This window comes from Pongo pygmaeus, chromosome 1, assembly GCF_028885625.2.
Source record: "Pongo pygmaeus isolate AG05252 chromosome 1, NHGRI_mPonPyg2-v2.0_pri, whole genome shotgun sequence".
In the NCBI taxonomy this organism is placed as follows: Eukaryota; Metazoa; Chordata; class Mammalia; order Primates; family Hominidae; genus Pongo; species Pongo pygmaeus.
The window spans coordinates 24384782-24410332 of NC_072373.2; the positions used below are offsets into that span (position 1 = coordinate 24384782).

Sequence of the window (25551 nt, forward strand, 5' to 3'; positions counted from 1 at the left end):
CTGTACTCTCCCCAAAATAACACACAAATATTCAGTAAAGTAGAAGCAGAAGCAGAAATCTCTTTTAAAGTCTGGATCATATATGTACTAATGGTGGATGTGTTGACATGAGGTGCAACCTGGAGTGGGGAAAGCAATGGTCAGTGCTCCTCCAGTAGACTGACAAGGTCATATACATATTTTGTCCCAATGGCACATAGTAAAGTGTCTGGCATATTACAGGTGGCAGTTCACTTTAGATAAATCTACTTGGGTTGTATGCTTTGGCCTGGAAATGTACAAATTGTCTGGAGTCCCATTTCAGAGGCAATATCAGTGGCAAATTGTAGATTGCCGCTGGTGCTTATCACATCATTATTTATTTCTACCTTTAATATCCACTTGGTTCTTTTATAAACTGAAGGACTATTTAAGCCATAGTGCTTATATAATGTAATTATATATATATATATATGTATACATTGTAATATAATATGTAGTAACACTACCCAAATTTTAAATAAACATACGAACAAATAAATGGTACAGGAACAAAATATTACCAGTCAAAAAACATGTTTAAACATATAAATATAGCTCATATTGGTTCAGAGTTTGTCTTCTATATTAGTTAATCATCTTTCTTGAATTTAGTAACACTTACTGTGATTTTCTGGAATTTTAACAACTTTCTCTATCTCCTCCAAAATATTATCATCAGTCTCTGTTGCATCAGAGGAATCAAGTTTGAAAACCTAAAATATGTAATCAATAATGTTTAAATTTTTATTTAATAACACTTTTCAACTACAATGGATTATATGTCAATATGCTTTCTTGAGTGATAAAAATATAAAAGGCAGAGGGTTCTGTAACGGAAAAGACCAACATATAACCAGCATAGTCTAATGTAACTGACTTGTGACGATAGCTTATTTACTTTGGAAAACTATTTTACTTTGGTTTCTTTTTCCCCCCTGCAAAGACAGTACATGCTTATTGTAGGATGTCAAATAAAACAGAAAAACACAAAGAAGAAAGCAAAAGTTCTTTGAATTTCCATTACCCACAGACAATCACCATATATATTTTGGTGTATTTTTTTTTCCTAGACTTTCCTTCATATCAGTTCTCAAGTTTCAGAATACGTAGAATTACCTGCAGTTTGTTAAATTACAGATTGTAACACCTCATCCTTGGAGATTCTAATTGAATAGGTTTGGGATGAAGCCCAGAATTTTTCACTTTTAATGAAAATTAAATCATCCTGAGTTATTCTAATACATGTCATTTTTACGCCAACCTTTGAGAAATTCCGATGTATGTATATTAACGTATTAACTCCTTATTATCTTGAGATGGGGAGGCTTAATTATTCATCTCTGTAAAAGAGCTGAGTAATACATCATCAGCTTATTGGCACTGGTTTCCTTAACCATCAATAGTAGTCAGGGAGAAAACTGAACAATAGAGCTATGCTGGGGGCACAGTGTAGGTTCTAAAAGAGACAAAGGTGCTCATGTTTCAACTAGGTCCCAGCAAATAGTAACCAATTCCTACTAATTCCCAGCCTCATCACAAAGTAAGCAAGTCCTAGGCTATTTCCAACTATTATTCCTATTACAAAAGTAATTATTATGCTTGGATATACATCATTATGCTCTAGTGCATTTCTTTCTCTAAATAGATTGTTTTGACTTGCAGAGATCATGGCAGATGGAGGCAGGACTAGATTCAGCTCCTACTTGGATGGACAGAGAAGCATGTGGAGGCTCACATCATGAACTTTTGCTCCAGAATGACTGCAAGAATAAATCAGGAAAGCCGAGAGAACCCACAGACCCTCTAAATAAAGTGGATTGCTCCTGCAGGACTGGGGAGACAGCCGAAATACTGAGAGTGCCCAAACTGTGGAAGTGGCAAAGGGGGATCATCCGCCCCTGAACACACACCCTCACTAGGGAACATGAAGGTCTAGATCATGAAAGAAGATCTGCATGAGTTGTGTGACCTTACCTGGAGCTTAGTCAACTTAGAGAGCTGGGCAAAATACAGGGGTAGAGGAAGCAGCAGGAAAAGCCCTGTGGGCTCACTGGGTCCCCTAGCAAGCCATTTCTGCCTTGCCTCACAGGGGTCTTTGTGGGGGGCTGACAGAGGCATTGAGAAAAGGCCACAGGGAGAAGAAAACCTCTAGCTCAACTTTGTAGCAATTTGAACTGATCGAGAAGTCTCCTGGTCAGAACTCAGGGAAGGGCATGAATCCAGTGTGCAGACTCCATAGGCGGAGGAAGCACGAAAGCCCTACTTGCTTTTGCAGCTGGGAGATGGGTAGCCGGGGCAAGTTCTCAGCCCTGCTCACCCTCTGCCTGGAAACAGACCCGGTGCTATGGGGGGACACAGTGGGAGTGAGACTAGCCCTTTGGGTTGTGTGGGAGCTGGGTGAGGCCTGTGACTGCTGGCTTTCCCCCACTTCCCTGACAACCTGCATGACACAGTAGAGCAGCTATAATCCTCCTAGGAACATAACTCCATTGATCTGGGAACCATACCCCTATCCCCCACAGCAGCCACAGCAAGACCCGCTCAAGGAGAGTCTGAGCTCAGACACGCCTAGCCTCGTCCCCACCTAATGGTCCTTCCCTACCCACCCTGGTAGCTGAAGATAAAGGGTATATACTCGTGGGAGTTCTAGGGCCCGCCCACTGCCTGTTCCTCCCCATACTACCACAGCTGAGGCTTTCTTGAAAGTGCCACCTCCTGGGCCAGGTACAGTGACTCACGCCTGTAATCCCAGCACTTTGGGAGGCCAAGGCAGGTGGATCACCTGAGGCCAGGAGTTTGAGATCAGCCTGGCCAACATGGTGAAACCCCGTCTCTACTAAAAATACAAAAATTAGCCAGGCATCGTGGCAGACGCCTGTAATCCCAGCTACTGGGGAGGCTGAGGCAGGAGAATCGCTTGAACCTGGGAGGCAGAGGTTGCAGTGAGCTGAGATTGCACCATTGCACTCCAGCCTGGGGGACAACAGCAAGACTTCATCTCCAAAAAAAAAAAAAAAAAAGGAAGAAAGAAAGTGCTACCTCCTGGCAGGAGGCCAACAAGCACAAAAATAGTGCATTAAACAATGAAAGCTAAGGACCCTTACAGAGTCCATTTTATCCCCCTGCCACTTCCACTGAAGCAGGTGCTGCTATCCATGGCTGAGAGACCCATAGATGGTTCACAACATAGGACTCTGTGCAGACAACCCCCAGTACAAGCCTGGAGCCTGGTAGACTTGCTGGGTGGCTAGACTCAGAAAAGAGATAAAAATCTCTACAGCTTGGCTCTCAGCAAGCCACATCCCTAGGAAAAGGGGGAGAGTACTACATCAAGGGAATACTCTGTGGGACAAAAGAATCTGAACAACAGTCTTGAGTCCTAGACCTTCCCTCTGACAGAGCCTACCCAAATGAGAAGGAACCAGAAAACCAACTCTGTTAGTATGAGAAAACAAGGTACTTTAGCAGCCCCCCAAAACCACACTAGCTCACCAGCAATGAATCTAAACCAAGATGAAATCTCTGATTTACCTGAAAAAGAATTCAGAAGGTTAGTTGTTTAGCTAATCGGGGAGGCACCAGAGAAAGGTGAGGCCCAATTTAAGGAAGTCAAAAAATAATACAAGAAATGAGGGGATACATTTTTAATGAAATAGCATAAATAAAAAACAATCGAAACTTCAGGAAACAGTGGATGCACTTATAGAAATGCAAAATTCTCTGGAAAGTCTCAGCAATAGAATTGAACAAGCAGAAGGGAGAACTTCACACCTCGAAGACAAGGTTTTCAAATTAACCCAATCCAACAAAGACAAAATAATAATAATAAGAAGAAGAAAATATAAACAAAGCCTCTAAGAAGTCTGGGATTATGTTAAATGACCAAACCTAAGAATAATTGGTGTTCTTGAGGAAGAAAAGAAATCTAAAAGTTTGGATAACATATTTGGCGGAATAATCGAGGAAAACTTCACCAGCCTTACTAGAGACCTAGACATCTAAATACAAGAAGCTCAATGAACACCTGGGAAATTCATTGCAAAAAGATCATCACGTAGGCACATTGTCATCAGGATATCTAAAGTTAAGACAAAGGAAAGGATCTTAAGAGCTGTGAGGCAAAAGAACCAGGTAACCTATAAAGGAAAACCTATCAGATTAACAGCAGATTTCTCAGCAGAAACCCTACTAGCAAGAAGGAATTGGGGCCCTAGTTTCAGCCTCCTTAAACAAAACAATTATCAGCCAAGAATTTTGTATCCAGTAAAACTAAGCTTCATAAATGAAGGAAAGATACAGTCTTTTTCAGACAAACAAATGCTGAGAGAATTCACCATTACCAAGCCAGCACTAAAAGAACTGCTAAAAGGAGCTCTAAATCTTGAAAGAAATCCTGGGAACACATCAAAACAGAACCTTTAAAGCATAAATCTCACAGGACCTATAAAAAATACAATTTAAAAAACCAAAAAAAATGAAAAACCAAGTATATAGGCAACAAATAGCATGATGACTTGAATGGTACCTCATAACTCAATACTAACATTGAATGTAAACGGCCTAAATGCTCCACTTAAAAGACACAGAATTGCAGAATGGATAAGAATTCACCAACCATCTGCTGCCTTCAAGAGACTCACCTAACACATAATGACTCACATAAACTTAAGACAAAGGGGTGGAAAAAGACATTCCAACCAAATGGACACCCAAAATGAGCAGGAGTAGCTATTCTTATATCAGGCAAACAAACTTTAAAGCAACAGCAGTTAAAAAAGACAGAGAGACATTATATAATGATAAAAGGCCTTGTCCAACAGGAAAATATCACAATCCTAAATATATATGTGCCCAACACTGGAGCTCCCAAATTTATAAAATGATTACAAATAGACCTAAGAAATGAGATAGACAGCAACACAATAATAACGGGGGACTTCAATACTCCACTGACAGCACTAGACAGGTCATCAGACAGAAAGTCAACAAAGAAACAATGAATTTAAACTATACCCTGTAATAAATGGACTTAACAGATATTTACAGCACATTCTACTCAACAACTGCAGAATATACATTCTATTAATCAGTGCGTGGACATTTCTCCAAGATAGACAATATGAGAGGCCACAAAACAAGTCTCAATAGATTTAAGAAAATTGAAATTTTATCAAGCACTCTCTCAGACCGCAGTGGAATAAAACTGGAAATCAACTCCAAAAGGAACCTTAAAAACCATGCAAATACATGGAAATTAAATAACCTGCTCCTGAATGATAACTGGGTCAAAATGAAATCAAGATGGAAATTTAAAAATTCTTTGAACTGAACGACAGTAGTGACACAACCTATTGAAACCTCTGGGATACAGCAAAGGCAGTGCTAAGAGGAAAGTTCATAGCCCTAAACACTTACATCAAAAAGACTGAAAGAGCACAAACTGACTTTCTAAGGTCACACTTCAAGGAACTAGAGAAACAAGAACAAACCAAACCCAAATCTAGCAGAAGAAAGAAAATAACCAAGATCAGAGCAGAACTAAATGAAATTGAAACAAAAAATATACAAAAGATAAATAAAACAAAAAGCTGGTTCTCTGAAAAAATAAAATTGATAGGCCATTAAAAGATTAACCAAGAAAAGAACACAGAAAATCCAAATAAGCTCAATTGGAAATGAAACAGTAGATATTACAACTGACACCACAGAAACACAAAAGATCATTTAAGGTTACTGTGAACACTTTTATGTGCATAAACTAGAAAACCTAGAGGAGATGGATAAATTCCTGGAAAGATACAACCCTCTTAGCTTAAATAAGGAAGAATTAGATACCCTGTACAGACCAATAACAAACAGTGAGAATAAAATGGTAACAGAAAAAATTACCAACAAAAAAAGTCCAAGACCAGACAGATTCACGGCAGAATTCTACCAGATGTTCAAAGAAGAATTGGTACCAATCTTATTACACTATTCCACAAGATAGAGAAAGAGGGAATCCTCCCTAAATCATTCTATGAAGCCAGTATCACCCTAATACCAAAACCAGGAAAGGACATAACCAAAAAAGAAAACTACAGACCAATATTCCTGATGAACATAGATGCAAGAAACCTTAACAAAATACTAGCTAACTGAATCCAACAACATATCAAAAAGGTAATCCACCATGATCAGTGGGTTTCAGGGATGCAGGGATGATTTAACATATGCAAGTCAATAAGTGTGATACACCACATAAAGGGAATTAAAAACAAAAATCACAAGATCATCTCAATAGATGCAGAAAAAGCACTAAACAAAATCCAGCATTGCTTTATGATTAAAAGTCTCAGCTAAATTGGCGTACAAGGGGCTGGGCGCAGTGGCTCGTGCCTGTAATCCCAGCACTTTGGGAGGCTGAGGTGGGCGGATCACGAGGTCAGGAGATTGAGACCATCCTGGCTAACACGGTGAAACCCCGTCTCTACTAAAAAATACAAAAAATTAGCCATGTGTGGTGGTGGGTGCCTGTAGTCCCAGCTACTTGGGAGGCTGAGGCAGGAGAATGGTGTGAACCCAGAACGCGGAGCTTGCAGTGAGCCAAGATCGCGCCACTGCACTCCAGCCTGGGCAACAGAGTGAGACTCCATCTCAAAAAAAAAAAAAAAAAAAAAAAGGCATACAAGGGACATATCTCAATGTAATAAAAGCCATCTAAGAAAAACCTGCAGCCAATATAATACTGAGTGGGAAAAAGGTGAAAACATTCCTTCTGAGAACTGGAACTAGACAAGGATGCCCACTCTTACCACTTCTCTTCAACATAGTACTGGAAATCCTTGCCAGAGCAATCAGACAAGAGAAAGAAATAAAAGGCATCCAAATCAGTAAAGAGGAAGTCAAACTGTCACTGTTTGCTGATGACAGGATTGTTTACCTAGAAAACCTAAAGACTCCTCCAGAACACTCCTAGAAATGATAAAAGTATTCAGCAAAGTTTCTAAATACAGAATTAATGCACGCAAATCAGTAGCTCTTCTATACACCAACAGTGACCAAGCTAAGAATCAAATCAAGAACTCAATACCTTTTACAATAGCTGCAAAAAAATAAAATACTTAGGAATATACCTAACGAAGGAGGTGAAAGACAAGGAAAACTACAAAATCCTGCAGAAAGAAATCACAGAAAACACAAACAAATGGAAACACATTCCATGCTCATGGATGGGTAGAACCAATATTGTAAAAATGACCATACTGCCAAAAAAAGCAATCTACAAATTCAACACAATTTCCATCAAAATACCACTATCATTCTTCACAGAACTAGAAAAAACAATCCTAAAATTCATATGGAACCAAAAAAGAACCCACATAGCCAAAGCAAGACTAAGCAAAAAGAACAAATCTGGAGGCACCGTATTACTTGATTTCAGACTATACTATAAGGCCATAGTCACCAAAACAGCATGGTACTGGTATAAAAATAGGCACATAGACCAATGGAAAAGAATAGAGAATCCAGAAATAAAGCCAAATACTTACAGTCAACTGATATTTGACAAAGCAAATAGAGACATAAAGTGGGGAAAGGACACCCTACTCAACAAATGGTGCTGGGATAATTGGCAAGCCACATATAGGAGAATGAAACTGGATCCTTATCTCTCACCTTATATAAAAATCAACCCAAGATGAATCAAGGACTTAAATCTGAGACCTGAAACCATAAAAATTCTACAAAATATCATTGGAAAAACCCTTCTAGACACTGGCTTAGGCAAGGATTTCATGATCAAGAACCCAAAAGCAAATGCAACAAAAACAAAGATAAATAGCTGGGACTTAATTAAAGAGCTTTTGCACAGCAAAAGGTACAGTCAGCAGAGTAAACAGACAACCCACAGAGTGGGAGAAAATCTTCACAATCTATACATTTGATGAAGGACTAATATCCAGAATCTACAACAAACTCAAGTGAATTAGCAAGAAAAAAAATAAACAATACCATCAAATTAGCAAGAAAAAAACAATCCCATCAAAAAGTGGGCTAAAGACATGAATAGACAATTCTCAAAAGAAGATATACAAATGGCCAACAAACATGAAAAAATGCTCAACATCACTAATTATCAGGGTAATGCAAATCAAAACCACAATACAATACCACCTTACTCCTGCAAGAATGGCCATAATCAAAAATCAAAAATAAGATGTTGGTGTAGATGTGGTGAACAGGGAACACTTTTACACTGCTGGTGGGAATGTAAACTGGTACAACCACTATGGAAAACAGTGTGGAGATTTCTTAAAGAACTAAAAGTAGAACTACCACTTGATCCAGCAATCCCACCACTGGGTATCTACGCAGAGGAAAAGAAGTCATTACATGAAAACGGTACTTGCACACACATGTTCATGGCAGCCCAATTCACAATTGCAAAAACATGAAACCAACCCAAATGCCCATCAATCAACAAGTGGATAATGAAACTGTTGTATATATATGTATACTATGGAATACCACAGCCATAAAAATGAATTAATGGCATTTGCAGAGCTCTGCATGAGATTGGAGACTATTATTCTTTTTTTTCTTTTTTTTTATTATTATTATACTTTAAGTTTTAGGGTACATGTGCACAATGTGCAGGTTAGTTACATATGTATACATGTGCCATGCTGGTGTGCTGTACCCATTAACTCGCCATTTAGCATTAGGTATATCTCCTAATGCTATCCCTCCCCCTCCCCCCACCCCATAACAGTCCCCAGAGTGTGATGTTCCCCTTCCTGTGTCCATGTGTTCTCATTGTTCAATTCCCATCTATGAGTGAGAACATGCGGTGTTTGGTTTTTTGTCCTTGCGATAGTTTACTGAGAATGATGATTTCCAATTTCATCCATGTCCCTACAAAGGACATGAACTCATCCTTTTTTATGGCTGCATAGTATTCCATGGTGTATATATGCCACATTTTCTTAATCCAGTCTATCATTGTTGGACATGTGGGTTGGTTCCAAGTCTTTGCTATTGTGAATAGTGCCACAATAAACATACATGTGCATGTGTCTTTATAGCAGTATGATTTATAGTCCTTTGGGTATATACCCAGTAATGGGATGGCTGGATGAAATGGTATTTCTAGTTCTAGATCCCTGAGGAATCGCCACACTCACTTCCACAATGGTTGAACTAGTTTACAGTCCCACCAACAGTGTAAAAGTGTTCCTATTTCTCCACATCCTCTCCAGCACCTGTTGTTTCCTGACTTTTTAATGATTGCCATTCTAACTGGTGTGAGATAGTACCTCATTGTGGTTTTGATTTGCATTTCTCTGATGGCCAGTGATGATGAGCATTTTTCATGTGTCTTTTGGCTGCATAAATGTCTTCTTTTGAGAAGTGTCTGTTCATATCCTTTGCCCACTTTTTGATGGGTTGTTTGTTTTTTTCTTGTAAATTTGTTTGAGTTCATTGTAGATTCTGGATATTAGCCCTTTGTCAGATGAGTAGGTTGCGAAAATTTTCTCCCATTTTGTAGGTTGCCTGTTCACTCTGATGGTAGTTTCTTTTGCTGTGCAGAAGCTCTTTAGTTTAATTAGATCCCATTTGTCAATTTTGGCTTTTGTTGCCATTGCTTTTGATTGGAGACTATTATTCTAAGTGAAGTAACTCAGTAATGGAAAACCAAACATCATATGCTCTCACTCATAAGGGGGAGCTAAGCTATGAGGATGCAAAGGCATAAGAATGACACAATGGACTTTGGGGATCCAGGGGGAATGGGTAGGAAGGGGGTGAGGGATAAAAGACTACAAACTGTGTGCAGTGTATACTGCTCAGGTGATGGGTTCAGCAAAATCTCACAAATCACCATTAAGGAACTTACTCATGTAACCAAACACCACCCGTTCCCTAATAACCTATGGAAATAAAAATAAATAAATAAATAAATAAACAAATAAATAAGTTTTTTAAAAACGTGAGACTGTGGGTCAAAAGTTATACATATTTTATTTTTTAATAAATTCCATTAGATTACTTTACAAAAGTTTGTGGCAATAACACTCCTACCATCATTCTACATATCCTTGCTAACACTGAAAATATTCACTATCAATATTGTTAAGTTTTGAACACCTGATGAGAAAAAAAAAGTGCCTATCATTGTTATAACTTTTTTTTTGAATAATAGCTGGGCTGAGCATTTTTTCATATATTCATATATTTAATGACAACTGTAATTTTTCTATCGATTTTCTATTTATAGCTTTTCCTCATTTACTTAGTTGATAGTTCCTTATTTATTTTTTCTAACTTTTATTTTAGGTTCAGGGGTACATGTGCAGGTTTGTTATATAGATAAATTGTGTGTCTCGGGGGTTTGGTATACAGAGTTTTACCCAGGTAATAAGCATAGTATCCAATAGGTAGTTTTTTGATCCTCTCCATCCTCCCATCCTCCACCCTCAAGTAAGCCCCAGTGTCTATTGTTCCCATCTTTGTATCCATGTGTAGTCAGTGTTTAGCTCTCACTTATAAGCAATAACATGTAGTATTTGACTTTCTGTTCCTGAGTTAGTTTGTTTAGGATAATGGCCTCCAGGTCCATCCATATTGCTGCAAAGGACATGATCTCATTCTTACGGCTTTGTAGTATTCTACGCTGTATATGTACCACATTTTCTTTATCCAATCTACCATTGATTGGCATCTAGGTTAATTCCATGTCTTTGCTATTCTGTATAGCGCTCTAATGAACATATGTATGCACGTGTCTTTATGGTAGAATGATTTATGTTAATTTGGGTATATATGCCCAATAATGGGATTGCTGGATTGAATGGTAGTTCTAAATTCTTTGAGAAATCACCAAATCACTGTGCTTTCCACAGTGGCTGAACTAATTTACATTCCCACAAGCAGTGTATAAATGTCCCCTTTTCTCCATACCCTTGCTAGCATCTGTTATTTTTTAACTTTTTGTAATAGCCATTCTGACTGGTGTGAGATGGTATCTCATTGTGATTTTCATTTGCATTTTTCTAACAATTAGTGATGATGAGCATTTTTTCATATGCTTATTGGCTCAATGAATATCTTCTTTGGTGAAGTGTCTGTTCATATCCTTTGCCCACTTTTTAGTGGGGATGTTTTTTTCTTGCCAATTTGTTTAAGTTTCTTATGGATTCCAGATATTAGACCTTTATCGGATACACAGTTTGCAAATATTTTCTCCAATTCTATAGATTATCTGTTTATTCTGTTGACAGCCTTTTTTTTTTTTTTCTGTGCAGCAGCTCTTTAATTAGGTCCCAATTATCAATTTTTGTTTCATTGCAATTGCTTTTGGTGTCTTCATCATGAAATCTTTGCCCGGGCACATGTACAGAATGGTTTTATATAGAAGAAACGTTATATATATAGAAGAAACGTTTCTTCTATAGTTTCAAGTTTTACATGTAAATCATTAATCTATCTTGAGTTGATTTTTGTATATCGTGAAAGGAAGGGGTCCAGTTTCAATCTTCTGCATACATCTAGCCAGGTATCCCAACATCATGTATTGAACAGGAATTCCTTTCGCCACTACTTATTTTTTCAAACTTTGGCAACTTTTTGTCAACTTTGTCAAAGATCAGATGGTTGCAGGTGTGCAGTATTATTTCTGGGCTATTCTGCTCTACTTGCCTATGTGTCTGCATTTGTATAAGTATCATGTTGTTTTGGTTACTGTAGCCTTATAGTAGAGTTTGACATTGGGTAACATGATGCCTTCAGCTTCATTCAGGCTCTTTTTTGTTTCCTAAGAATTTTATAATAGTTTTTTCTAATTCTGTGAAAAATGTCACTGGTAGTTGATAGGAATAGCATTAAGTCTGTAATTGCTTTGGGGAGTATGGCCATTTTAACAACACCGAATCTTCCAATCCATGACCATGGAATGTTTTTCCATTTGTTTGTGTCATCTCTGATTTCTTTCAGTATTGTTTTGTTATTCTCATTATAGACATCTTTCACCTCCTTGGTTAGATGTATTCCTGGGTATTTTACTTTTTTGTGGCTATGGTGAATGAGACTGTGTTCTTGATTTGGCTCTCAGCTTGGACATTATTGGTGTATAGAAGTGCTACTAATTTTTGTGCCTTGATTTTATATCCTGAAACTTTGCTGAAGTTGTTTATGAGATTTAGGAGGTCTTGGGCAGAGACTATGGGGTTTTCTAGATATAGAATCATATCGTCTGCAAACAGAGATAGTTTAACTTCCTCTCTTCTTATCTGGATGTCATTTATTTCCTTCTATTGTCTGATTGCTCTGGCTAGGAACTGCAATACTATGCTGAATAGGAGTGGTGATAGTGGGCATCCTTGTGTTGTTCTGGTTCTCAAGGGGAATGCTTCCAGCTTTTCCCCATTCAGTATGATGTTGGCTGTGGGTATGTCATAGATGGCTCTTATTATTTTAAGGTATGTTCCTTCAATGCCTAGCTTGTTAAGGGTGTTTAGCATGAAGGGATGTTGAATTTTCTCAAAAGCCTTTTCTGCATTTATTGAAATAATCACGTGGTATTTGTTTTAAATTTGGTTTATGTGATAAATCACATTTACTAATTTGTGTATTTTGAACCAGACTTGCATGCCAGGGATAAAGCCTACTTGATCATGGCGGATTAGCTTTTTGATGTGCTGCTGAATTTAGTTTGCTATTATTTTATTGAGAATTTCTGCATCTATGGTCATTGAGAATATTGGCCTTAAGTTTTCCATCTTTTGTGCCTCTGCCAGATTTTGATATCAGAATGATGCCGGCCTCATGGAATGAGTTAGGAGGAGTCTCTCTTCCTCAAATTTTTGGAATAGTTTCAACAGAATTGGTACCAGCTCATCTTCATACATCTGGTAGAATTCAACTGTGAATCCATCTGGTCCACAGCCTTTTCTGGTTGGTAGGCTTTTTATTACTGATTCAATTTTGGAACTCATTATTGGTCTCTTGAGGGATTCAATTTCTTCCTGGGTCAATCTTGGGAGGTTGTATGTTTCCAGGAATGTATCCATTTCTTCTAGGTTTTCTAGTTTGTGTGCATAGAAGTGTTCATAATAGTCTCTGATGGATTTTTGTATTTCTGAGGGGTGAGGTATAATGTTCCTGTTGTCATTTCTGATTGTGTTTACTTGGATCTTCTCTCTTTCTTCTTTATTAGTCTAGCCAGTGGTCTTTCAATCTTATTGTTTCAAAGAATCAGCCCCCTGGTTTTATTGTTTTTTTTCTCATCTCAATTTCATTCAGCTCAGCTCTGATTTTGGTTATTTCTTTTCTTCTGCTGGCCTTGGGGTTGGTGTGCTCTTGTGTTTCTAGTTCCTCTAGGAATAACGTTAGTTTGTTAATTTGAGAGCTTTCTGACTTTTTTATGTTGGTGTTTAGTGCTATGAACTTTCCTCTTAACACTGCTTTTATCTGTGTCCCAGAGATTTTGGTATGTCTTATCTTTGTTCTCATTAGTTTAAAAAATTTATTGATTTCTGCCTTAGTTTAATTGTTATTCTGGAGCAGGTTGTTTAATTTCCTTGTAATTGTATAGCTTGGAGGAATCTTCTTAGTATTGGTTTCTATTTTTATTTTGCTGTGGTCCAAGAGTGTGGTTATTATTTCAGTTTTGTTGAATTTGCAGAGAATAAATTTGTGGCTGATTTTGTGGTTGATTTTAGCTTTTTGTGGCATAAGCAGATGAGAATAATGTATACTCTGTTTCTTTTGAGTGGAGAGTTCTGCAGATATCCATTAGATGTATTTGGTCAAGTGTCAAGTTACAGCTCCAAATATCTTTGTTAGTTTTCTGCATGAATAATCTGTCTAATACTGTCAGTGCATTGTTGAAGTCTCCCACTATTATTGTGTGGTTATCTAACTCTCCTCATAGGTCTCTAAGAACTTGTTTTAGAAATCTGGGTGCTCCTGTGTTGGGTGCATATACATTTAGGATACTTAAGTCTTCTTGTTGAATTGAACCCTTTACCATTATGTAATATTCTTCTTTTTTTGGATCATTGTTGTTTTAAAGTTGGTTTTGTCTGAAACTAGAATAGCAATCCCTGGTTTTTCTTGTTTTCCATTTCTTGGTAGATTTCTCTCCATCTCTTTACTTTTGGCATATGGGTGTCATTGCTTGTGAGATGGGTCTCTTGAAGACAGCCTGTTCAACTCACCTCTTACACAGTGGACACTAAGACCAGTCTCAGTGCTCAGCTGCCCCATGCAGGGTTCCCAGCTTCCTCCCCCTTCAGCCCACAGTCTGTGCCCTTCCCCTGTCCACCCTCAATGTCTTCTCTCTGAAGAGATGCTCAGAGTGTACTCTATGTTCTTTTCTCTCAGTGGGAGATGTTCCTCCTTGCGGCGTCTAGTCAGCCATCTTGGCTCTCTCCTCCTTATTCATTTTTGAAGTTCTTTTTTCATATTAGGGACATTAACTCATGGTCTGTCAGTTTTGCAAATATTTTATTCTTGATTGTGGTTTGCTTTAACTTTGTTTGTTCTAACTATTGCAAAAAATTTCATATATATTTATAGTCAAATTCTTTTATTTTTTATGATTTCTGGGTGTCCAGTCTTAGATAAGGATTTCCTAACTGAGAATATGTCCTTAATTATTATGGTATGTCTATAATTTTAGTGGTATATTTAGATTGTTAACTCATCTGGAAGTTTACTTCTGCCTAAGGAAGAGATAGAGGTCTATGTTTTAACATAGGAAAATAGCAAACTTTACAGAGGATTAAATATGCAAAGCTTTTCCTTACTGATTAGAAATATTACTTTAGTTGTATTATCATTTTTTTTATGTTTGCATATGTTTCTGGACTCTATTCTGTGTCAGTACCTGTTGTGATTACAGTTTGGATTTGTTCTAAAGTTTGTTTAAAATATTTTAGAACTCTAAAGTACTATGATTTTCTGCCCAGATTTTCTCAAACCCTTGGACACTTATACTTACAAATAAATCTTAAAATAATATCACCCAATTAAAAAGAAAAAAAAAACACATCTTAATAGTCAATTGGTCTTCAACAAAGGTGCCAAGAACACACAATGAGGAAAGGATAGCCTCTTCAATAAATGATATGGGAAAACTGTATATCTACATGCAGAAGAATGAAATTGAACTCATCTAACATCTATACAAAAACCATCTGAAAAGAGATTAAAGACTTAAATATAATTCCTGACTCTATAAAACTGCCAGATGAAAACATACAGGAAAAGCTCCATGACATTGGTCTGGGCAATTTTTTGGATGTGACCCCAAAAGCATAGGCAACAAAAGCAGAAATAGACAAATGAGATTACATAATTAAAAAGCTTCTGCACAGCAAAAGAAACAACAGAGTGAAGAGGCAACCTATGAAATGAGAGAAAGTATTTCCAAACCATATGTCTAATAAGGAGTTAGTATTCAAAATCTATAAGGAACCCAAACAACTTGACAGCAAGAAAACAAATAACCCAATTAAAAATTGGACAAAGGATCTGAATAAATATTTCTCATAGAAGATGTACAGATAGCCAACAGGTATATGATAAAATGCTCATAAGGAAATGTAAATTAAAACTACAATGATCTATCATCTCACAGCTTTTAGAATGGCTATTATCAAAAAGACAAAAGATAACAAATGTTGGTGAGGATGTGGAGACAGGGAACCTTTGTTATGATGTTGGTGGGAATGTAAATTAGATGTTATAAAAAACAATTTGGAAGTTCCTCGAGAAATTAAAAACAGAAATGCCAAATGACCTGGTAATCCATTTATGGCTATATACCCAAAGGAATAAAATTAGTATGTCAAAGAGAAATCTATACTCCTATGTGCATTGAAGCACTATTCACAATAGCCAAGATATGGAATCAACCTACATGTCCATCAGTGGATGAATGGATAGGAAATGTGGTATATATATATGAAAATCCTGTGAATTGTGACAGCATGGATGAACCTGGAGGTCATTATGTTAAGTGATAGAAGCCAAGCACAGAAAGACAAACAGTGCATAATTTTGCTTGTATGTGGAACCTAAGAAAATTAAATTAATTGAAGCAGAGAGTAGAATGGTGGTTAACAGGGGCTGGGGGTGAGGTGAGAGGAAATGGGGGATGTTGGTCAAAGAATATAAAGTTTCATTTAGACAGGCTAAATAAGTTCTGGAGATCTAGAGCATAGTGACTACAGTTAACAATAAAGTATTACATACTTGAAAATTGCTAAGAGTAGATCTTAAATATTCTCACTAAAAAGATAACTATGTAAGGTGATGGATGTCAATTTCTCAATTGTGGTAATCACTCCACAGTGTAAACATTTATCAAAATATCATGTTGTATACTGTAAATATATACAATTTTATTTGTTAATTGTATTTATTTGTTTGTTTACTTATGCTGGTGGAGCTGGCTTTTAATTTTCTCTTTTTGCATTTAAATTTTTTTATTTTTAATTTTTGTGGGTACATAGTAGGTGTATATATTTATCAGATGCATGAGATATTTGAATACAGGCATACAATGTGTAATAATCACATCAAGGTAAATGGGACTTCCATCACATCATGGATTTATCCCTTGTGTTACAAACAATCCAATTATATTCTTAGTTACTAAAAATGTACACTTAATTATTATCAACTATAGTAACCCTGTCATGCTAATAAATACTGGGTCTTATTCATTGTATCCAACTATATCTTTGTATCCACTAGCCAATTCCCCACCCCACTACACTACCCTTCCCAGCCTGAGGTAACCATCATTCTACTCTCTAGCTCCATGAGTTCAATTTCTTAATTTTTAGCTCCTACGAATAATTGAGAACATATAAAGTTTGTCTTTCTGTACCTGGTTTATTTCACCTAACATAATGACCTCCAGTTCGATCCATGTTGTTGCAAAGGACAGGATCTCATTTCTATTTTGGCTGGTTGGTACGCCCTTGTGTGAGTACCATATTGTCTTTATCCATTCGTCTGTTGATGGATACTTAAGTTATTTCAATTCATGACTATTGTGAATAGTGCTGCAATAAACATAAAAGTTCAGGTATCTCTTGATTATACTGATTTCCTTTCTTTTGGGTATATACCCAGCAGTGGGATTGCTGGGTCACATGGTAGCTCTGTTTGTAGTTTTTTAGGGAACCTCCACAATGTTTTCCACAGTGGTTGTACTAATTTACATTCCCAGCAACAATGTACAAGCATTCCCTTTTCTCCACATCCTCTCCAGCATTTGTTATTGCCTCTCTTTAGATAAACACCATTTTAACTGCAGTGAGATCATCTCTCCTTGTAGTTTCGATTTGTATTTCTCTGATGATCAATGATGTTGAACACCTTTCAAAATACCTGTTTGCCATTTGTATGTCTTCTTTTGAGAAATGTCTATTCAGATCATTTGCCCATTTTTAAATCAGATAATTTGATTTTTTTTCCTACAGAGTTGTTTGAGCTCCTTATATATCTTGGTTACTAATTCCATGTCAGATGCATAGTTTGCAAACATTTTCTCCCATTCAGTGGGTTGTCTCTTTACTTTGTTAATTGTTTCCTTTGCTGTGCAAAAGCTTTTTAACTTGATGTGATCTAATTTTTTTTCTTTGGTTTTCTGTGCTTGTGGGATATTCAAGAAATCTTTGCCAGTCCAATGTTCTGGAGTTTCCTCAATGTTTTCTTTTAGTAATTTCATAGGTTGAGATCTTAGATTTAAGTCTTTAATCTCTTTTTACTTGATTTTTGTATATGGCAAGAGATAGGGTTTAGTTTCATTTTTCTGCATATAGATATCTAGTTTTCTCAGCAAAATTTATGGAAGTGAACATCTTTTCCCAAGTATGCTGTTGGTGCCTTTATCAAAATGAGTTCACTATAGATCTATATGAATTTGTTTTTAGGTTTTCTATTCTATTGCATGAGTCAATGTCTGTTTCTATGCCAGTACCATGCTGTTTTGGTTACTATAGCTCTGTGGTATGATTTAAGTCAGGTAATGTGATTCTTCCAGTTTTGTTCTTTTTGCTTAGGATAGCTTTGGCTATTCTGGGTCTTTTGTAGCTCCATATAAATTTTAGAATTGTTTTTTCTATTTCTGTATATAATGTCATTGGTATTTTAATAAAGACTGTAATGAATGTGTAGATTGCTTTGGGTAGTACGGACATTGTAACAATATTGATTCTTGCAATCCATAAACATGGAACATCTTTCCATTTTTGTGTCCTATTTGATTCTTTCATCAATGTTTCATAGGCTTCATTGTAAAAATCTTTCACTTCTGTGGTTAAATTAATTCCTAGGTATTTCATTTCATGTGTGGCTATTATAAAAGGTATTACCTTTTAAATTTTTTTTTCAGATTATTCACTGTTGGCATGTAGAGATCCTACTGATTTTAGTGTATTGATCTTATCCCACAACTTTAGTGATATTGTTTATCAGTTTTCATAGTTTTTGATGGGGTCTTTAAGTTTTTCCAAGTATATGATAATATCATCTACAAACAAAAATAACTTGACTTCTTTCTTTCCACTTTGGAGGGGCTTTATTTCCTTCACTTTCTGATTGCTCTTGATAGGAGCTGAATAACAGTGAGTAACAGTGGTTGAATAACAGTGGTAGAAAAGGGCTTCTTTTTTTTGTTCCAGATCTTAGAGAAAAAGCTTTCAGTTTTTCCCCATTCAGTGTGATACTAGCTGTGGGTCTTTCATATGTGGCTTTTATTGTGTTGGAGTATGTTCCAGTATTTAGACAGTTTTTTATGATAAAGCAATGTTAATTTTATCAAATCCTTTTTCAGCATTAATTGAAATGACCATGTTTTTTGTCTTTCATTCTGTTGATGTGATGTATCAGAATCAATCAGTATCACACTGATTGATTTGCATATGTAGAACCATTCTTGTATCCCTGGGATAAATTCCACTTCGTCATGATGAGTGATCTTCTTTATGTGTTGTTGAGTTAGGTTTGCAAATATTTTATTGAGGGTTTTTGCATCAATTTTCACCAGGGATATGGGCCTGCAGTCTTCTTTTGTGATGTGTCTTTGTCTGCTTTTAGTATTAGGGTAATACTGGCCTTAGAGTTTGGAAGCATTCCTTCCTCCTATATTTTTTGGAATAGTTTGAGCAGGACTGGTACTGGTTCTTTAAATGTCTGATAAAATTCAGCAGTGAAGTCATCAGTTCTTGGGCTTCTCTTTACTGGGAGACTTTATATTATGGCTTTGATAATTTTACTTGTTTTTGGTTTGTTCAGGTTTTGTCATGATCCAGTCTTGGTAGATTGTCTGTGCATGGGAATTTATCCATTTCTTCTAGGGTTTCCAACTTACTGGCATATAGTTGCACATAGTAGCCTCTAATGATCCTTTGATTTTCTGCAGTATTGATTGTTGTGTCTTCTTTTTCATCTCTGATTTTAAGTATTTGGGTCCTGTTTTTTTCTTAGAGTAAATGTCCATTCTCTTTTCAAAAAATCAACTTTTCATTTTGTTGATCTTTTGTATAGTTTCCTTCAGTTCAATTTTATTTATTTCTGCTCTGATCTTTATTACTTCTACCAATTTCGGGTTTGGCTCACTCTTGCTTTTCTAGTTCTTTAAGATGTATCATTAGGTTATTTATTCTGTATTTTTCTCTTTTAAAAATTTTTTTTTAACTTCTTTTTTCTACTGCTGTTCTTTATTTAGGGCCCAAGGGATCTTTAGTCAGTAGGTAATGAATCCTGCCAGGACTGGGTCCTTGCCTTCAAGGCAGTGGGTTCTCTTCTGTCCTAGGGTGTGCCTAGATATGTCATCCAGCAGTTAGGGACTGGTGCCCTATCCTACTGTGACTGAGTTGGTATTCAAGTTGCAAGACAAAGTTCTCTTTACTCTTCCCTCTCTTCTCAAGCACGATGAAGGAATCACATTTGGAGCTGTGAGCTGCACAGCCTGGGGTTGGAGAAGGTGTGGTGCAGGCACTCCCTTTGCCACCCCAGTTAGTGTCTCACTAGGCTTCATGCCCCCCAAGTCCACTGGCTCTAAGCCCATCATAGCACTAGGTCTTGCCTACGAGTTGCAGTCCTTTATGGCCTACACTGTCTGTCCAGTTAATTTAGGATGTCAGAGCCCTGTAGCCTACAGCGACAAGGCTTGCTGAAATTCAAGTCCTGGCCACTGGGATGGGCAATTCCCCTCTGGCTGGGGCAAGTCTCAGTACTCCTTTCATGGGCATTGGCTGAGTTCTGCCTGGTGCTGGCAGCATTGAGTTTCAGTGCAAAATCCCATAGTCACTATGCTCTCCCTCTCCCAAGTGCACAGATTTCTTCTCCATACCACACGGCTGCTGCCAGAGGATGGCTGACTGATGACATTGGCAATTCAAGACTGTCTCTCTTACCCTCTTCAGTGCCTTTTTCAGTGATACGAAATTAAAGCCAGGTACTTTAATCACATACCTCATTTTTGGTTCTTATGAAGGTGAATTTTTGTGTAGATATTTCTTAAATTTTGTGTTCCTGTGAGGAAGTGGGGATGATCTATGGAGGCTTCTATTTGGCCATGTTGCTCTGCCTCCCTTATCAGTTTTTTTAAAAAATTGGGATTTTGGTTAGAAAGATATTATTGTATACACTAATTTGGTAGGGATTGGTATTTTTATGATGGAAGTCTTCCATATGGGAATGTGGTGCATCTTTCATTTATTTGAGTTTTCTCAATTATATAGGTTTCCCTGCCCCACTCTCCATAGGACAAGCTCCTTTCTTCTACATTTATCAGAATGTATTTTATAGATTTGTACCACTTTTAGTATAATTTTTCCTATTTCAATTTCTAACTCAAAATTATTAGTACAAAGAATTTTATCACAGCCACTGTGTCATATTGCTTATCAATTGCTGAGAAAGATGTAATAAAATCTATGATTGCAAATTTGTCAATTTCTCCATTATATTCTGTCAACTTTTTCTCTGTATATTTTCACATTATGTCATAGGCACATACTATTTTATAATTGCCATCTTTTTCTGCAACAATATCACATTGCTTTATTCTAATTTTATAATACCTTTTGATATGTGGTATGTCTTACCACCCTAATCCTTTCTCTTATTGAGGAGTGTCATGGACCAAGTATGTTCCACATAAATTTTGGAAACAGTTTGTCAAGGTCTTAAAAAAATCATCTCACTTCCCTATTTCAAAACTTACCACAAAGCTATAGCAATCAAGCGTAGTATTTACAGAAACACAGACATATAGATCAATGGTACAGAACAGAAAATCCAGAAATAAATCCTTACATTTATGATCAACTGATTTTTACAAGGGTGTCAAGATAATTTGATGGAGGGAAAGAACAGTATTTTCAACGAATATTGCTGGAACACCTGGATATCCTCATGCAAAAGAATGAGGGGGGTCCCTGATTTACACCCCACACAAAAATTGATTCAAAATGGACCAAAGACCTACATATCAGTTGAAACAATAAAACTCCTAAAATAAAACACAGAAATAAATTTTTGTGACTGTCAATTATGCAAGCTTTTTAATGATATGATATTAAGACAAATGAAAAAAAAAGAAAAAAGTTATAGACTTTTGTCCTGTAAAAAATTCCATCAAAGAAAGCAATGATGACCTACAGAATGAGAGAAAATATTTGCAAATCTTATATCTGAATAGGGATGTGTATTGAAAAATAACTCTTACAACTCAATAATTAAACGGTAAGTAAGCAATTAAAAACGGGCAAGGTTCTGAACAGACATTCTCCAAAGGAAATATACAAATGGCCAACAGTAACATAAAAATACAGTCAACATCATTAGCCATCAGGAAAACGCAAATCAAATACACACTAAAGGATATGACTTACCACTGCACAACCACTAACTGGCTATAATTTAAAAACAGACAATCACAATTGTTTTGAGGCTGTAGAGAAACGGGAGAAGGCAGTCTCTACGGAAAACAGTTCGGCAATTCCTTAAGCATAAAGTGACCATGTGACCCAGTAATTCTACTCTGATGTGTATATATATAAGAAATGAAAGCCTATGTCCACACAAGAACTGGTATGCAAATGTTCATAACAACACTATTTATAATAGCAAAAATAGAAACCACCCATGTATCCATCAACTGAATGTTAGTTGTATCAATACAATGTCAAAGCAACTAAGTACAAAGTCAAAGAAGCTTATCGCAAAGACTACATATTATATAACTTAATTTATATGAAATGTCCAGAATAAAAAATTTATAGAGATAGAAAGTAGATTAATGGTTTCCTAAGGTTGGTGTTGGGGAGGCGGGAGAAGATGGTGATTTGGGAATGGGCAGTGAATGCCAGTGATTAGAAAGTTTACTTTTGAGTTAATGAGAATGTTCTAAAATTAGGTCATGGTGATGGTTGTTCAACTCTGGGAATATACTAAAAAACTGTTGAATTGTATATTTCGAATGTGTGAATTTTTTAACATGTGAATTATATCTCAACAAGGCTGTTTTGACAAAACCTGATAAAATTTTGATTAAAATTGCATTGCATTTATAGCACAATATATGAAGAATTATTATTTCTATAATAATGAGTCTTTATTTCCAAAAACATGGCTATTGTGAAGAATGCAGATGTAATCTGTCACAATGATACAATAGTGTATCTAGTAATAAAGTCAGATGTGGAAAAAAGGTGAGAAGTCACTTTCTTATGTCAATATTTTCATCTAAAAGCAGGGTGCTGGTGATTCCAAGTAATTATTTAAAATTGAAAAATGAAATAATATAATCATAAGCCCATTTATAGTTAAAACAATGAACAAAAGAAAAAGTAAGAATAAAGTAATAACAATATAATTTGCCAAAATCAGGTGGTAGAAAAATCAAAAAGGAAGTGGCAAGAGGTGAAAGTATACTAATTTCATGATTACATACATGATAAAAGTGTCATCGATACCATCTAAATGGAAAATTAATGGTATTATGTAAAATCATAGCTATAAAAGTAACACCAAGAAAAACAAAATAGACTATGGATCTTCCAAATTATCAGAGGGAATAAAGAAATCAAAGCAAAGAAAACACACACTGGATAATTAAAAATAATCATAATATAAAACAAATGACAAGAATAAGCCCAAACATATGTTACAACCAATAAATGTAAATGGAATAAACCTGCCTATAAAAATGCAAATATTATTTCATATTATTAAGCAAATGCTAAACTATTCTAAAAATAAGAGAAACATCAGAGACAATATTCTCTAATTACAATGCAATAAAAGACAATGTAATAATAAAATCAGCAACAACGTAAAGATTCTACTACCTGAGAACTTAAAAAAAACTCAAGCATTTCTTGCAAAGGGGAAACAAATATAAGTTGCAGAACAACTATGAAATAAATCTTGAAAAAGAAGGCTGATAAAGACAGACTATTATTCTAGATAGTAAAACCTATAATAAAGTCAGTATAATTTGTTTCTTTTTGCTTGTCACAGACAGGCAGAGTAAAGAATGTAGAAACAGACCCAAATATAAGTATCTAGTATCATTTTATGTTAGTGGGAAAAAGATGAGTTACTCAATTGTGTCAGAACAATTTTCCATTTGAGAAAAAAAATCACACTAAAATAAATTACACACAGATCAAAGGTTTAAATAGGTTTACTGTATGTTTGTTATTATGCAACTATCAATTTACCAGAATAATCTTAGACTAAGAATAGCCTTTTCAGGGTTTGAATGAAAAGTTATAATCTACCAAGGAATATACTGATAAACATTTTCATAGATTGGAGAAAATATGTGTAGCACATATGACAGATAAATGATTAATTACTTTTTAATGTAGAAAGGATTCTCATACCAATATAAAAATAGCAACAACCCACTAAAATTTTATTTCCTTCATATAAATTATTAGGAGTGAACTTCTAAATAAAAGGAATGTCTGGTTTTAAATCTCAATACATATTTCCGATATTATCTCCAGACACATATGAATTTCTACTTCACAATCTATTAAATGTGAAATATTGTTTTCCCATTTTAAAAATCTTTATTAATCTATTTAGTTTTAATATTTATTCTTATTCTTTGAGATGGAGTCTTGTGATATTGACCAGGCTAGTATTGAACTGCCAGGCTTAAGTGACCCTACTGCCTCAGCCTCCAGAGGAGCCGGGATTACAGGTGTATGCCACCACACCTGGCTTCTCTGTTTGGTTTTAAACATCATCTTTTTGTTAATGTGTTTTATCTAATGATATTTACCAGCAATCTCTAGTTATTGCTAATGAGAATAAAAATTTTCCTTTTTGCCACTTGTATTTATTCTGTGATGAATTTTGTATCAAATACTTTATTCACTTTTCTAACAAAGGGTTTTTTAGTCTCGTTAATTTGTAAGGTATTTTGGTGGTGCTGGAATCACTAGATCATTTTCCATTCAAACTTAATTCACTTTGTGCTCCTTTAAAAGCAAATATCTTTAATTTCATTCTATCATTTACTGACCATTTAAAAATTCAATGGGAGATTTTCCATTTTTTAATAACTTATAATTTTTCTCTTTTTAAAAACTATTCATAACACTTTTAAATTTACTTTTACACTAATAGATGTCTAATGATGTTTTAATATCAGTCTTTGCATAAGCGATTAAATAATCCACATTAGTTAAATAAAAATATCCATTCAATACTAAACTTACATTGGATAAATCTGAGATTCTTGACTTTAGTCTGAGATCAATGTCTTTCTTTGGGTTCTTTGGTGTGTTAAAATATACATAACTTCGAATTGTTGCTGATAATAATCCATCAGTCCATTCCATAGTATTAGGATCCAGTTGTCCATATAGTTCACTGAGAGTGATACACTTTGGATTTAAAACACAAATGTCTACTTTTCCTTTTCTTCCTGAAATCTGGGAAAAATCCAGTGTAGTTTTAAAAGACATTAACTATGGAACAATTATTTAGTTTACTTGCATTCTTATTATTAAAAGGTTATAGGAGAACTCTTTCACACCAAAAAAAGATTTTATATAAAGGTAGCAATTTGCAAGGAACAGTAAATATTGACTTCTTAAAATTAGCCATAATATACAAATCATTCTTTTAAAAAAATTGTAATACTACAAAAAGTACCCCCAGAAAAAGTGGAAAAAAATCTGTGCCTAATCCAGGAACACAGTATATAAACTGGCATGTAATGTATCTGGGGACAGAGTTGAGTATAGAAGTGAGAGACAATAGAATACACTTTTAAGCTTAAGGTCAGAATTGACACTGAAATTAACCTTATTTGCAATATTTTAACCTGTCTTGCCAGAATATCTGGTCTCGTTTTATGTATCTTAGATGTCAGGCAGAAAAATTGGCAGGCACTTCTTCAGAGAGATTACAGACCTGTGGAAGCCCAGGGCAAGAGATTACAGGTAGAAACATATGACAGACCACATAAGGCCTCAGGGAGAAGTTTGGGTAAAATCT

At 35.8% G+C, this 25551-nt stretch overlaps 1 protein-coding gene across 2 annotated transcripts in view; it reads right to left on the bottom strand.

Moving 5' to 3' along the window:
• DNAH14 (dynein axonemal heavy chain 14) overlaps nucleotides 1-25551 on the bottom strand; it is a 510612-nt gene that overhangs the window by 219579 nt on the left and 265482 nt on the right. For both annotated transcript variants that reach the window (XM_063672417.1, XM_054474368.2), the window contains exons 38-39: nucleotides 24768-24983; nucleotides 644-734 (exon numbers count right to left, since the gene is read on the bottom strand). In XM_063672417.1, coding sequence (XP_063528487.1) covers nucleotides 644-734; nucleotides 24768-24983 — 307 coding nt within the window. The remainder of the gene's footprint in view (nucleotides 1-643; nucleotides 735-24767; nucleotides 24984-25551) is intronic.